At 42.9% G+C, this 16,376-nt stretch overlaps 1 protein-coding gene across 21 annotated transcripts in view; it reads left to right on the forward strand.

The window, feature by feature from the left end:
* The window catches only part of LOC125988574 (protocadherin gamma-C5), a 239,431-nt gene that overhangs the window by 94,673 nt on the left and 128,382 nt on the right, over positions 1 to 16,376 (forward strand). Inside the window, exon 1 of one of the 21 annotated variants that reach the window (XM_068650670.1) lies at positions 9,122 to 12,391. The exons of 19 other annotated variants lie outside the window; for them this stretch is intronic. In XM_068650670.1, the coding sequence (XP_068506771.1) occupies positions 9,977 to 12,391 (2,415 nt within the window). In that variant the 5' untranslated portion in view covers positions 9,122 to 9,976. Of the gene's footprint in view, positions 1 to 9,121; positions 12,392 to 12,436; positions 16,002 to 16,376 lie in introns of those variants that run through there. One more of the 21 variants, XM_068650659.1, reaches the window with a different exon arrangement.

Genomic DNA, 16,376 nt, shown 5'->3' on the forward strand with positions numbered 1-16,376 from the left:
ATGGAAAACACACTGAAAGGCACCAGTGTAATTACGGTAAATGCTACAGATGCTGATAGTGGTCCGTATGGACTCGTCTCTTACAGTTTGTCTAAAACAAAAGGAAGTGCTGCCAATATATTTAATATTGATGAAAAAACTGGCACAATCTATGTTTCTGGTCATATTGACTATGAAAAAAACAGGAAGTATGAAGTGAGGGTGGAAGCAAAGGATCAAGGTGGACTGATTGGGACCAGTAAAGTTTCATTTGATGTTATTGATGTAAATGACAATGCTCCAGTAATTAATATAAAATCATTTTCCAGTCCTCTGTCTGAAGATTCACCCCCTGGTGCAACAATTGCAATTCTGAACATTAAAGATGTTGATTCTGATAGAAATGGACAAATTAATTGTTTAGTTGATGGAAAACTTCCCTTTAAATTGGAGACATCGCTGACAAACTATTATAATTTAATTTCGGATCAATTTTTTGATAGAGAATCTGTTTCAGAATATAACATAACAATTACAGCCACTGATCTCGGAACACCTCCGCTTTCTAGCTCTACAAAGTTACATCTTAGAATCTCAGACATGAATGACAATGCACCAATATTTGATAAAAATATTTATTCATCTTATGTGGCAGAGAATAATTCTCCAGGTGTTTCCATATTTGCTGTCACTGCTCGAGATGCTGATTGGAATCAAAACGCAAGAATATCTTATCTCTTGGAGAACACACAGATAAGTGGCAGTCCAGTTTCTACTTTTGTTTCTTTAAATTCTGAAACCGGTGTTCTCAGCGCCGTTCGATCATTTGATTATGAGCAAATCAAACAAGTGGACTTGGTGGTTAGAGCGCAGGATGGAGGCTCGCCTCCCCTCAGCAACAATGTGAGTGTTCGCATCCTGATCCAGGACCAGAACGACAACGCCCCTCAGGTCCTGTACCCGGTGCAGACAGGTGGCTCGCTGCTGGCCGAAATGGTGCCCCGTTCAGCCGACGTGGGCTATCTGGTGACCAAAGTGGTGGCCGTGGATGTGGACTCTGGCCAGAACGCCTGGCTCTCCTATCAAGTCCACAAAGCCACAGACCGGGCGCTGTTTGAAGTGGGCCTCCACAATGGAGAAATCCGAACTGTCCGCCAAGTGACTGATAAAGATGCTGTCAAACAAAGACTAACTGTTGTGGTGGAGGACAACGGGCAGCCCTCTCGTTCAGCCACAGTCATTGTGAACGTGGCGGTGGCCGACAGCTTCCCTGAGGTGCTCTCAGAGTTTACTGACTTGAGCATGCACGACAAGGAGTATAATGACAAGTTGACTTTTTACTTAGTCTTGGCGCTGGGTGTGGTCTCCTTCCTCTTCATCACCTGTTTGCTGCTCATCATAGCAGTCAAAGTGTACAGGTGGAAACAGTCTCGCGTCCTGTGCCACTCCAACCTGCCCGTCATCCCGTACTATCCGCCTCGGTACTCGGATACTTTGGGGACTGGGACCCTCCCGCACGTGTACAATTACGAGGTGTGCAGGACCACCGACTCTAGAAAAAGTGACATGAAGAACATGCAAGCCATGAGTCAAAGTTTAGTGAGTGTGGATGAAGCTGATGCTGATAGGCCGCCTGCCAACCAGGAGCTGTCAGGACACTTTTCTCAAATGTCAACATTGGTGAGTGAAAAATGTAATATTTTTTTTTCTTTTTTTTTTTGTAATGATACCTCTGAAAGTTCTGCTCTGATTCTTTCTCCTAATCTTCCATATTTAAAAAAAATATCTTCTGCAGTGTATTGAGAAAGATTTGTGATTATTTTGTTTTGCTACTATTTGGAGTAATTCCCTAGTGCTTAAATCAAGCTTCTTGGAAAAAGGTTACTCTGCTCCGGAGATTGCTTCACTTCTTCAGTCTTAGTGCTTGTGCACCTGTGAGGGTTTTGTCAAATTTTATGTTTTCAGCAGCAATCATTGTGTATGTGCTTGCAGTCAATTGGCTTTTAATGACTCAATGTGCCTTCAAATGCCCCATCAATACACACGAGGGTCTTTTTGTATTCTGAAATTAGACATTAATAGACGTAAAGTCACCCATAGTGCATCAGTGTTCACATTTATAACCAGGAATTGTTTAAGGATGAATATCCAAATTCACTGTGGCATCGTGATAGTTTTACTGATATGCTTGACAGTGAGCTTCTTATGTAGTCTATCTCTCTCCATGGTCCTGAATTACAGCGTTCAATGGATTTGTTGGGCATTGCTCACTTGGAAGGAATAAAATCAATGCTCACTATCGATACCATCTGAATCTTACTCACACAACAACATCCATCACGCAAGTTTGTTGTTTGGATGTTAGTACAATTTACAACTTTATATATATTTTTTTAATGTTTTAATGGGATTGGTAAACAGGACACGCCTTATTTATAGATTCCTATCCCCGACACCCCAAGAAATTGTTGACCATTTGAGATTAACTGGACTAATTTCACAAATTAGTTTCTAGGGGGCGATGTTGCATGTTAAATGGTTGTTCTGTGATGCGTGTTGCAATGCTGCTCCCTCCTCTACGACTGCCATTTGGCACAGGAGAGCTGTGCGTGAACAACGTACAACACTTGAGCTTAAAAATCGGTTGATCTTGTGCCTCGTCATTTTGCGATCCGTTCACTTGATTGGAATAATTTTCTTTTTATATGGAGTCTAAAGATATTCATCCAAACCGTGGTGGAATATGGCGACGGGTGGCCTGCCTCTTTGTCTGTTGGTGTTTTTTTCTAAATGGAACGCTGGCGCAAATCCGCTACTCAATCCCAGAGGAGATGAAAAAGGGATCACTTATTGGAAATGTGGCCCAGGATCTCGGTTTGGATCTGAAAAGACTCCTTTCTGGGCGGGCGCGCATCGTGACAGGGGACAACGTCCAGTACGTCGAGTTGAGGGCAGACAAAGGGCTGCTGGTTGTCCACGAAAGGATAGATCGAGAGCAGTTGTGTGGAGACGTGACGCCGTGCAGCTTCACCTTTGAGATCTTATTGGAAAACCCCATGGAATTGCATCCCGTGACCATCGAAGTGTTAGACGTGAACGACAATGCTCCTACATTTAAAAATAGGCATTTAGAATTTGAAATAAGTGAGTCGGCTGCACTTGGCTCCCGTTTTGTTTTAGAGAACGCTCATGATGCTGATGTAGACGCAAATGGTCTGCAGAGCTACATTTTAACACCAAGTGACAATTTTGTTTTGAAGCAACACGTCAGTCCGGGAGGAAGAAAATATGCAGAAATGGTGCTTCAGGAAGCTTTAGACAGAGAAGCACAGCCGCAACTCTCTTTAAAATTAGTGGCTGTAGATGGTGGAAATCCACAAAGATCGGGTACAGTCAGTATAGGTATCAAAATTCAAGATACAAATGACAATGCCCCCGTCTTTAATCAAACAATTTATAAAGCTAAATTAATTGAAAATGCACCTAAAGGCGCCATCGTTTTGACCGTGAATGCTACTGATGCTGACAGCGGTTCAAACGGAATAGTCACATACTCATTTTCAAAATTAAATGCAGGGATAGCAGATTTATTTCACATAGATGAAACAACAGGTTGTATATATGTAGCAAAACTTATAGATTATGAAAAAGATAAAACAATAGAGTTCATGGTTGAAGCTATAGATCAGGGTCTGTTTTCTGATTCCACAAAAGTCGAAATAGAAATAATTGATTTAAATGATAATGCTCCGGTCATAAATGTAATGTCCTTCACTAGTCCTGTGTCAGAAGATTCCCCCGTCGGTGCCACTATTGGTATCATTAATGTAAAAGACTTGGATTCTGGTGAAAACGGTCACGTGAGGTGCGCTGTTGAAGGCCGCGTTCCATTTAGGATTAAATCCAACATGAGAAATTATTTTGCATTGATGACTGACACTGATTTAGATCGTGAAAGTGTGTCGGAATACAACATAACAATTGTTGCTTCAGATGCGGGCTCGCCTCCCCTCTCCTCCAAAAAAACTTTTAATTTGAAAGTGTCAGACGTAAATGACAACGCTCCTTTGTTTCCGGTCAGCATTTTTAGTGCAAACATTGCCGAAAATAACTCGCCAGGTCTTTCAGTTTTAAAAGTGAGTGCCAAAGACCCAGATGAAAATCAGAATGCTCGTGTCTCCTACATGTTGGAGCAGAGTGAAATCGGAGGAAGTCCAATTAGTGAATTTGTGTCCGTTAATGCAGAAAGTGGAGTTATTAGTGCAGTTCGATCATATGATTACGAGCAAATCAAAGAGCTGACATTTATTGTCAGAGCCCAGGATGGGGGCTCCCCTCCCCTCAGTAGCAATGCGAGTGTTCGCATCATGATCCAGGACCAGAACGACAACGCCCCTCAGGTGCTGTACCCCGTGCAGACGGGCAGCTCGCTGCTGGCTGAAATGGTGCCTCGTTCCGCCGACGTGGGCTATTTGGTGACCAAAGTGGTTGCCGTGGACGTGGACTCTGGCCAGAACGCCTGGCTCTCCTATCAGGTGCACAAAGCGACAGACAGGGCGCTGTTTGAAGTGGGCCTCCACAATGGAGAAATCCGAACTGTCCGTCAAGTGACTGATAAAGATGCTGTCAAACAAAGACTGACTATTGTGGTGGAGGACAACGGGCAGCCCTCTCGTTCAGCCACAGTCATTGTCAACATGGCGGTGGCCGACAGCTTCCCTGAGGTGCTCTCAGAGTTCACTGACTTGAGCATGTACGACAAGGAGTACAACGACAAGCTGACTTTTTACTTAGTCTTGGCGCTGGCTGTGGTCTCCTTCCTCTTCATCACCTGCTTGCTGCTCATCATTGCAGTCAAAGTGCACAGGTGGAGACAGTCTCGCGTCCTGTACCACTCCAACCTGCCCGTCATCCCGTACTATCCACCGCGGTACTCGGATACTTTGGGGACTGGGACACTCCCGCACGTGTACAATTACGAGGTGTGCAGGACAACTGACTCTAGAAAAAGTGACATGAAGAATATGCAAGCCATGAGTCAAAGTTTAGTGAGCGTTGATGGAACTGATGGTGAAACACCACATGTGAACAATGAGCTGTCAGGAAACTTCTCACAGATGTCAACTTTGGTGAGTCAGTATTTCACCATTCTTTTGCTGTTTTTGTAACTGATAACATCTGCTGCTTCTCAGTGAGAGATTTCCATATACTTGTTGTTAATTCAATTAACGTCAAGTATATGTTGAATGTCAACAAGCAGATGTCAGGAGACTTTTCTCAAATGTCAACCTTGGTGAGTGATGTTTTTCACATTTTTCATTTGATATTCTCACTAAGTCTCACAGTTTTCAGGCTCAGGGCAAATTGCTTATATGCCTTATCACTATACTAAGTTCTTTTGGGAGGAAAAGGAGTGTGGAGTTACATATTTTTTGTTCCTTGATGACTAAAGTTCATAGGAAAAGTCTGTCAGCTTTTTGTGTTTTTCTTTTTGCATTGATTTGTAGGTAAATAGCAAACCCCGTATGTTTGCAACTTGGTTCTCAGAGCCCCGCATCTGTGGTTATGTAGTTTGTAGCCCTTTGGTTATCTTTCAGACTTGTCGTAATTCTTCTGGCTAAGGAGTTTCTTGTCTAAAATTTGTACGGCCACTTTCAACGCAAGCTTGACTTGAATCATAAACCTAATCTTTACTCATTCTCATAAAAGATAATGTCTTGCATGGAGCCCCAGAAACATTGTTGGTTATTTTTCTTTTAACTTAAAAGTAATTTTGCAGCCTCTTAAAATGATCATCCCGGAGAACATTATCTGTTTCAGAGGTTACATCTCTTCTTCAGTTCAGATGATGTTCACATAATTCTTCCAGCTTTTAAAGTACGATGTACAACTCTGCCAATTTCAAAATTAAAGCCAAGGTATCTCTTTGCCTCATTTTGAGCAGTAAAAGTGCCTGATTGCTTAGTGTCTTTTCATACTCCATTTAATGTCTCAATATAATACAGATTTAGTGTTCACACCATTCATTAGTACACTCTGAGGTTTATGTTGTGTCAATATTATGTCACCAAACATCAGAAAAAACAATGAGTGTCCAATATCTATCATATACATATATATATACTTACAAATCGCATTGAACGAGTTCAATGCATTTTTTTTATCATTGTACTTATACTGATCCTGAGCCTAATTGGCCCAAAGTGAACAGTGAAGCCATTCGTGACTTTGTCTCTGTCCGTGGTGCTGAAAAACAAATTCTATTAGATTTGTTGAACAGCGCTCAGTCAGAGGATTTAAAATCATTATTTTTATATCTTTTCTAATAGTGCTCATGCAACTGTGTTGGTTGACTGTTGGTGCAAGTTATAACTCAAACAAGAATAATTAAATTTGTCTTGTCCTTATGTGACTTTTAACGTGATTTTTTTTATCAAGTCATAAAATGTTTAATTTCTTCTTTTTTTAAGTTATGTTGACCATTTTAGACTAACTCGACAAATTTCACGTAACGGACTCTAAGGGGCGCTGTTACATGTAAAGTAGATATTGCGTGATCCGTGATGGAGTGCGGCTCCCTGCTCTGAAGCTGCCATTCGGCACAGGAGAGCCGTGCGTGAACAACGTACAACAATTGGGCTTAAATACTGATATTGTGCCTCGTCATTTTTCGATCCGTTCACTTCATTGGAATGATTTTCTTTTAAAATGGAGTGGAAAGATATTCTTCCAAACCGTGGTGGAATATGGCGACGGGCGGCCTCCCTCTTTGTCTTTTGGTGTTGTTTTCTCAATGCAACGCTGGCGCAAATCCGCTACTCAGTCCCAGAGGAGATGAAAAAAGGATCGCTTATCGGAAATGTGGCCCAGGATCTCGGTTTGGATCTGAAAAGACTACGTTTTGGGCGGGGCCGCATCGTGACAGGAGACAACGTCCAGTACGCCGAGCTGAGGGCGGACAAAGGGCTCCTGGTTGTCCACGAGAGGATAGATCGAGAGCAGCTGTGTGGCGACGTGACGCCGTGCAGCTTCACCTTTGAGATTTTATTGGAAAACCCCATGGAATTGCATCCCGTGACCATCGAAGTGTTAGACGTAAATGACAATGCTCCCACTTTTCAAAATAGACATTTAGAATTTGAAATCAGTGAGTCTGCTGCGCTTGGCTCCCGTTTTGTTTTGGAAAGTGCGTTTGACGCTGATGAGGGTGCGAACGGCTTGCAAAGCTACATTTTAATCCCGAGTGATAATTTTGTTTTAAAACAACACGCCAATCCGGCGGGCAAAACCCATGCAGAAATGGTGCTTCAGAAAGCTTTAGACAGAGAAGCACAGCCACGACTCGCCTTAAAATTAGTGGCTGTGGATGGTGGAAATCCGCAGAAATCAGGTACAGTAAATATAGAAATTGTCATCTTAGATGCGAATGATAATGCTCCCGTCTTTAATCAATTTTTATATCAAGCTAAAGTGAATGAAAATGCACCAAAAGGCACCCATGTTCTTACTGTGAATGCCACTGACGCAGATAGCGGCTCGTATGGAAAAGTAACTTACTCTTTTTCAAAATCAAAAGCAGGAATTGCTGATTTATTTTTTATAGATGAGGTGACAGGAGGTATATCAATCGCGAAACCAGTAGATTATGAAAAAGACAAAGCATTTGAATTCATGGTTGAAGCTAAAGATCAAGGTGGGCTTACTGAATCAACAAAAGTCGAAATAGAAGTAATGGACTTAAATGATAATGCCCCTCTCATTAATGTAATGTCCTTCACCAGTGCCGTGTCAGAAGATTCCCCTGTCGGTACCACTATTGGTATCATTAATGTAAAAGACTTGGATTCTGGTGACAACGGTCACGTGAGGTGCGCAATTGAAGGCCGCGTTCCATTTAGGATTAAATCCAATGTGAGAAATTATTTTGCATTGATGACTGACGCAAATTTAGATCGCGAAAGTGTGTCAGAACATAACATCACAATTGTTGCGACAGATGCCGGCTCGCCACCCCTCTCCAGAAAAATGACATTTAATTTGAAAGTGTCCGACGTAAATGACAACGCTCCTATGTTTCCGGTCAGCATTTATAGCTCAAACGTTGCAGAAAACAACTCGCCAGGTGTTTCTGTTGTAAGAGTGCTTGCCAAAGACCCGGATGAAAATCAGAATGCTCGTGTCTCCTACATGTTGGAGCAGAGTGAAATTGGAGGAAGTCCAATTAGTGACTTTGTGTCCATTAATGCAGAAAGCGGAGTTATTGGTGCTGTTCGCTCATATGACTACGAGCAAATCAAAGAGCTGACATTTATTGTCAGAGCACAGGATGGAGGTTCCCCTCCCCTCAGCAGCAACGTAAGCGTTCACATCCTGATCCAGGACCAGAACGACAACGCCCCTCAGGTGCTGTACCCGGTGCAGACGGGCGGCTCGTTGCTGGCCGAAATGGTGCCTCGTTCGGCCGACGTGGGCTATCCGGTGACCAAAGTGGTGGCCGTGGACGTGGACTCTGGCCAGAACGCCTGGCTCTCCTATCAAGTGCACAAAGCCACAGACAGGGCGCTGTTTGAAGTGGGCCTCCACAATGGAGAAATCCGAACGGTCCGCCAAGTGACTGATAAAGATCCTGTCAAACAAAGACTGACTGTTGTGGTGGAGGACAACGGTCAGCCCTCTCGTTCAGCCACAGTCATTGTGAACGTGGCGGTGGCCGACAGCTTCCCTGAAGTGCTCTCAGAGTTCACTGACTCGAGCATGCACGACAAGGAGTACAATGACAAGCTGACTTTTTACTTAGTCTTGGCGCTCTCTGTGGTCTCCTTCCTCTTCGTCACCTGCTTGCTGCTCATCATCGCATTTAAAGTGCACAGGTGGAGACAGTCTCGCGTCCTGTACCACTCCAACCTGCCCGTCATCCCGTATTATCCGCCTCGGTACTCGGATACTTTGGGGTCGGGGACCCTCCCACACGTGTACAATTACGAGGTGTGCAAGACCACTGAGTCAAGAAAAAGTGACTTGAAGAACATGCAAGGAATGAGTCAAAGTTTAGTGAGTGTGAATGGAGCTGATGCTGACACACAGATGTCAACTTTGGTGAGTCATGTCTTTCATTATCATTATCATTTGCTGTATTTTCTGTCCGTGGTGCTGAACTGCGTTGATGATTTTTATCACTTTTTTGGACCAGTTTGAATCTATTAATTCGTATAATAGTCACTGGGGGAAAAAAAAAATCTTGTTCTCAGTCTTATTCTCGTTCTTATTCGTATTCTCAATATTATTCTCAAGATGATTATGATTATTATTGTTTCGTCAGCAGTATAAAATGAAATTGTCTGGCTTCAGATACGATATTTAAGTCGAGATGATTTTGTTGGACATTACTGTTATTGTAATATTCTTAAAAATCTATTGAATTTTTACACTGAATCTCTGTTCATAATTTAAAAAAAAAATCTGTATGCAATCATAACGTCGGCCTTTGTATTTTAAAATATTGTATTTTCTCAATTATGTTGTTATAAATTAGTCAGAGGAATGATTTCATATGGTCTTGATTTTATTAATTGTTACTGGTCTGTCGTTTGAATTAATTGCTTAACTTCCCTATATTTCTGTGCTGTCATACTCAAAATTTAAACCTATATTTTGTCAAAAGTTGTATCTGTACTTTTATTCGTGTAGAAATATAGTTTACAGTGGTACCATATCAATATGCTTTGGACTGTCTTTACGTTTGGACAGGGCGAATCAAATAGAGGTGCAGTTCTGTGAAAATGCTCTGAGGGCCGCTGGTGACACGTCAATGAATGAGAATGAAACATGTCCGTGAAGGAGTCCTCCTCTTGAGCTCCTTTTAGAGCTTCATTGCTGATAAACACGACGGACACCTCGACATTTAAAGAGGCAGATTTCTTTTGGATTCTCGTGTTTATTTTGGAATTTGAGTATTGGTTTTACTTGAAGAAGTCATCTTGTTATTTTTGAATTCACGATGGATTTTATGCGGATGCACGCTATCAGAGGCCGATGGCGCACACTGTTTGTGATTCTTTGTCTGTTGAAGCTGCGCTCTGTGACTGGACAGGCTCGCTATTCCATACCGGAGGAACAGGCGGAAGGCTTTTTTGTTGGAAACATTGCAAGAGATTTGGGCTTGGATATTGGCAGACTAGTAACAGGTAAAGCTCGTATCATTACCAAAGGAGGCCGACAATATGTTGAATTAAAACGAGACAAAGGAACACTTGTAATTAAAGAGCGCATCGACCGAGAGGAGCTTTGTGGCAAGAGGACGCCCTGCAGCTTCACTTTTGACATCATTTTAGAAAATCCCATCCAGCTTTATCGAGTAACAGTGGAAGTTGTGGACATTAATGACAATAGTCCGTGCTTCCCACAATCTGAAATTAATTTAAAAATAGCTGAAAATGCTGCAGTAGGAACCCGTTTCTCACTCGCCAATGCAGCCGATCTTGATGTTGCAATAAATGATATTCAAAGATACACTCTAAAACCTTTAAATTATTTTAAATTGGAAGTACAAAATGAACGAAACGGAGGAAATGTTATCGAAATGGTTTTGCAAAACCCTTTAGACCGAGAAAAAGAGGAGAGTCACACACTCATGCTATTTGCTTCAGATGGTGGGGAGCCACACAGATCAGGGACAGTGAGAATTGAAATTACTGTGTTGGATACAAACGATAACGCCCCAGTGTGCACTCAACCTGTTTATAAGGTTGACGTGCCTGAAAATTCACCTGCAGAGACACTGATCACAACAGTTAGTGCAAACGATGCTGATGCAGGCCTAAATGGTTACGTCACCTACTCCACTCCTCACATTACGAAAGAGGAAAACCAGCTTTTTAATGTAAATGTTAAAACTGGAGAAATCAAAATTGCTGGTAGGTTAGATTTTGAGAAATCAAAAAGCTACGAATTAAATGTGCATGCAAGTGATCATGGAGGATTTACAGATACATGTAAAGTTATTGTTAACATAATTGATGAGAATGACAATATCCCCACCATAGAACTCATGTCCTTTTCTCAGTCCATACCTGAGGATTTTCCCCCAGGTACAACTGTAGCTGTGTATAATGTGAATGATGAAGACTCTGACGTCAACGGTGTCGTCAAGTGTTCCATTAACACCGACGTCCCTTTTAAAATTGAGTCTTCATTAACAGGCTACTACACCATAGTCACTGAAAACCTCTTAGACCGGGAAAGTGTCCCTGAATATAATTTGACCATAACGGTGTCTGACCAAGGCTCTCCATCTTTGTCTAGTAGTAAAAACATCAACGTTAAAATAGCAGACGTGAACGACAACCCGCCCAAATTCCATCAGTCGGAATACAGTAAGACTTTACCAGAGAACAACTCTCCCGGTTTTTCCGTGTTTGCTGTCAGTGCGAGTGATGCAGACTGGGGCCAGAATGCCAGAGTGTCTTACTTCCTGGAGGAGAAAGAAGTTAATGGAGTAGCTGTGTCCTCTTTTGTCTCCGTCAATTCTGAGAATGGTGTCATCCACGCAGTCAGATCATTTGATTATGAACAAATCAAGTACTTTGACTTTAACGTGACTGCCCGTGACTCTGGATCCCCTCCTCTTAGTTCTGTGGCCACAGTTCGCATCCTAATCCAGGATCAGAACGACAATGCCCCTCAGGTTCTGTACCCAGTGCAGACGGGCGTCTCACTGCTGGCCGAAATGGTGCCTCGTTCGGCGGAAGTGGGCTATCTGGTGACCAAAGTGGTGGCCGTCGACGTGGACTCTGGCCAGAACGCCTGGCTCTCCTATCAAGTGCACAAAGCCACAGACAGGGCGCTGTTTGAAGTGGGCCTCCACAATGGAGAAATCCGAACTGTCCGCCAAGTGACTGATAAAGATGCTGTCAAACAAAGACTAACTGTTGTGGTGGAGGACAATGGGCAGCCCTCTCGTTCAGCCACAGTCATTGTGAACGTGGCGGTGGCCGACAGCTTCCCTGAGGTGCTCTCGGAGTTCACTGACTTGAGCATGCACGACAAGGAGTACAATGACAAGCTGACTTTTTACTTGGTCTTGGCGCTGGCTGTGGTCTCCTTCCTCTTCGTCACCTGTTTGCTGCTCATCATCACAGTCAAAGTGTACAGGTGGAGACAGTCCCGCGTTCTGTACCACTCCAACCTGCCCGTCATCCCGTACTATCCGCCTCGGTACGCAGATACTTTGGGGACTGGGACCCTCCCACACGTATACAATTACGAGGTGTGCAGGACAACTGACTCCAGAAAAAGTGACATGAAGAACATGCAAGCCATGAGTCAAAGTTTAGTGAGTGTGGATGGAGCTGATGCTGATACGCCGCATGACAACAAGCAGATGTTAGGAGGCTTTTCTCAGATGTCAACATTGGTGAGTGAAATGTTTTAAAGAATTTGGGGTGTTTTTTCTCATCACACTTACGACTGAACAGCTACAGCTTCATCTCATGTACAGTAGCTGTGTAAAAAGATAAAAAGTGTAACTCGATGCAGAAATACAGTGCAAGGTATTAATAATTATTTGCTCCCTGACATTTTTTTAAGCCTACCCATTATGGTTTTGTCTTTGAATAAAGAGGGGCAGAAGACAAACGGAGACTAAGATCAGTGGGCTGAGAGCCACTGACTTGTGTTGCTTTTGTTTAAGGCCGTGGTCATTTTAAAAGACTATTTCCCATTTTCTGGATGAGAAAATCCTTGTGCAGGAATGTATTGTACATAATGAGCTCTCTTTTTTTTTTTAGGCAACATTTATTCTGCTATATTTTATTGATATTCTCCTAGTATTTGAACTGAACGAATGATAGTGACTCTGCTCTATAGATTTTACTTTTTCAGATTTTGCTTCTGTACCTTATTCATAGGTCGTTAAGTGTCACGTCTCAAAAATATGCACAATGCACAATTGTTCATGCCCTATACCATAGTCACCGTCACATATTCTGGAAGTGAACATCTAAAAAGCTATTTAAAGTTTACTCTATCATAAATTAGTATGATGAATACATTGCAATTGTGCATCTTTTGGTGATCTCTGACTCAAAGTGCGCGCAAAACCTGTCGCCTTGTCTCTGTCCGTGGTGCTGAAGTACTGCGGTCCCTTGGTATTTTGACCTGCGCTCACTCTGAAGGGTTAGTGATCGTTTAGATATTTTCTATTCTGTCACTACACGAAACCGTGTTGATTTTCTGTGTGTGCAAATCATGACTCTTTCCGGGTGTGTGAATGGGGTTATATCTTTGTGATTTGTCATTTTAATGTTTTTTTTCCCCGCTATTAAACAAAATACGTCGCATTTAATGATTTATTTGTCTTAATATTTTTAACCTTACAAATTTCACCTATCCGCCTCTAAAGGGCGCTGTTACCTGATAAATGGATTTGTTGGTGCTGACTACATAGTGCAGCTCCCTCCTCTGTTGCTGCCATTTGGCACAAAAGAGCTAAGCGTATACAACGTATCGATCGCCTTTGAGCTGATATCGGATGAAATAATTGCGTCTATTTTTTTATAGTCATTAATCGATTGCTTCATTTGAATACATTTTGCTTTCATATGGAGTGTAAAGAAATTCATACACGCCGAGGAGGAAAAAGGCAAGGGTCGGCCTGGCTCTTTGTTTTTTGGTGTTTTTTCCTAAATGGAACGCAGGGGCAAATCCGCTACTCAATCCCAGAGGAGATGAAAAAAGGCTCGCTCATCGGAAATGTGGCCCAAGATCTCGGTTTGGATCTAAAAAGACTCCGTTCTGGGAGGGCCCGCATCGTGACAGGAGACAACGTCCAGTACGCCGAGCTGAGGGCGGACAAAGGGCTCCTGGTTGTCCACGAGAGGATAGATCGAGAGCAGCTGTGTGGAGACGTAACGCCGTGCAGCTTCACCTTTGAGATTTTATTGGAGAACCCCATGGAGTTGCATCCCGTGACCATCGAAGTATTGGACGTAAATGACAATGCTCCCACTTTCAAAAACAATTATTTGCGATTTGAAATTAGCGAGTCTGCTGTAATTGGGTCTCGATTTGTTTTAGAAAGTGCACATGATGCTGACGTGGATGCAAATAACGTACAAAATTACATTTTAAATCCGAGTGAGAATTTCGTTTTAAAACAACATGCTAGTCCGGGGGGCAAAAAACATGCAGACATGGTGCTTCAGAAAGCTTTAGACAGAGAAGCACAGCCGCGACTCTCCTTAAAATTGGTGGCTGTAGATGGTGGGAATCCACAGAGATCAGGTACAGTAAATATAGAAATAATAATTTTAGATTCGAATGATAATGCTCCCGTCTTCAATCAAACTATTTATAAAGCAAAGGTATTTGAAAACGCACCAAAAGGCACACATGTTCTAACTGTGAATGCCACTGACGCAGATAGTGGTTCGAATGGAAAAATAGCATACTCATTTTCAAAATACAATACAGAAATAGCTGATTTATTTCTTATGAATGAGTTGACAGGAGGCATTGTTATAGCAAAACAAATAGATTATGAAAAACAGAAAACAATACAGTTCATGGTTGAAGCGAAAGATGAAGGTGGACTTACTGAGTCCACAAAAGTCGAAATAGAAGTAATGGATTTAAATGATAATGTTCCAGTCATTAATGTAATGTCCTTTACTAGTCCCGTGTCAGAAGATGCCCCCGTCGGTGCCACTGTTGGTATCATCAATGTAAAAGACTTGGATTCTGGTGAAAATAGTCACGTGAGTTGTGCGATTGTAGGCCGCGTTCCATTTAGAATCAAATCCAACGTGAAGAATTATTTTGCATTGATGACTGACGCTGATTTAGATCGTGAAAGGGTGCCAGAATATAACATAACAATTGTTGCGTCAGATGCCGGCTCGCCTCCCCTTTCCACAAAAATAACTTTTAATTTGAAAGTGTCAGACGTGAATGATCACGCTCCCGTGTTTCCGGTCAGCATTTATAGTGCACATGTTGCAGAAAACAACTCGCCAGGTGTTTCTGTTTTAAGAGTGATTACCAAAGACCCAGATGAAAAAGAGAACGCTCGTGTCTCCTACATGTTGGAGCAGAGTGAAATCGGAGGAAGTCCAATTAGTGAATTTGTGTCCGTCAATGCAGAAAGTGGAGTTATTAGTGCAGTTCGTTCATTTGACTACGAGCAAATCAAAGAGCTGACATTTATTGTCAGAGCACAGGATGGAGGCTCTCCTCCCCTCAGTAGCAACGTGAGCGTTCACATCCTAATCCAGGACCAGAATGACAACCCCCCTCAGGTGTTGTACCCGGTCCAGACGGGTGGTTCGGTGCTGGCTGAAATGGTGCCTCGTTCGGCCGACGTGGGCTACCTGGTGACCAAAGTGGTGGCCGTGGACGTGGACTCTGGCCAGAACGCCTGGCTCTCTTATCAAGTGCACAAAGCCACAGACAGGGCGCTGTTTGAAGTGGGCCTCCACAATGGAGAAATCCGAACTGTCCGCCAAGTGACTGATAAAGATGCTGTCAAACAAAGACTGACTGTTGTGGTGGAGGACAACGGGCAGCCCTCTCGTTCAGCCACAGTCATTGTGAACGTGGCGGTGGCCGACAGCTTCCCTGAGGTGCTCTCAGAGTTCACTGACTTGAGCATGTACGACAAGGAGTATAATGACAAGCTGACTTTTTACTTAGTCTTGGCGCTGGCTGTGGTCTCCTTCCTGTTCGTCACTTGCTTGCTGCTCATAATAGCAGTCAAAGTGTACAGGTGGAGACAGTCTCGCGTCCTGTACCACTCCAACCTGCCCGTCATTCCGTATCATCCGCCTCGGTACTCGGATACTTTGGGAACTGGGACCCTCCCGCACGTGTACAATTATGAGGTGTGCAGGACCACTGACTCCAGAAAAAGTGATGTGAAAAACATGCAAGCCATGAGTCAAAGTTTAGTGAGAGTGGATGGAGCTGATGCTGATACAACGCATGACAACAAGCAGATGCTCGGAGACTTTTCTCAGATGTCAACAATGGTGAGTGAAATGTTTTAAAAAGTTTGGGGTGCTTTTTTAGTTAACATGTATATTACTGAATGTGGGGGCTGAAATGTTTTAAAAAGTTTGGGGTGCTTTTTTAGATAACATATATATTACTGAATGCGGGGGGCTACAGCCTCATCTCTGGTACAGTAGCTGTGTAAAAAGATAACCAAGTGTAACTTGACGCAGAAATACAGTGCGAAGTTTTAATTGTTTGCTCCCTGAGACAAACACACCAACACACAAGCATACTTTGCCATTGTTTACGGCAAAACCCCTGTGGTGTGGTGGTCCTGCCACTAGGAGTACTATACAGATAGAGGACAGGAGTGGAGAAAAGGAAAGAGACATATGACACGAGGGGGTCGA

This window comes from Syngnathus scovelli, chromosome 1 (genome assembly GCF_024217435.2).
Source record: "Syngnathus scovelli strain Florida chromosome 1, RoL_Ssco_1.2, whole genome shotgun sequence".
Taxonomy (NCBI): Eukaryota; Metazoa; Chordata; class Actinopteri; order Syngnathiformes; family Syngnathidae; genus Syngnathus; species Syngnathus scovelli.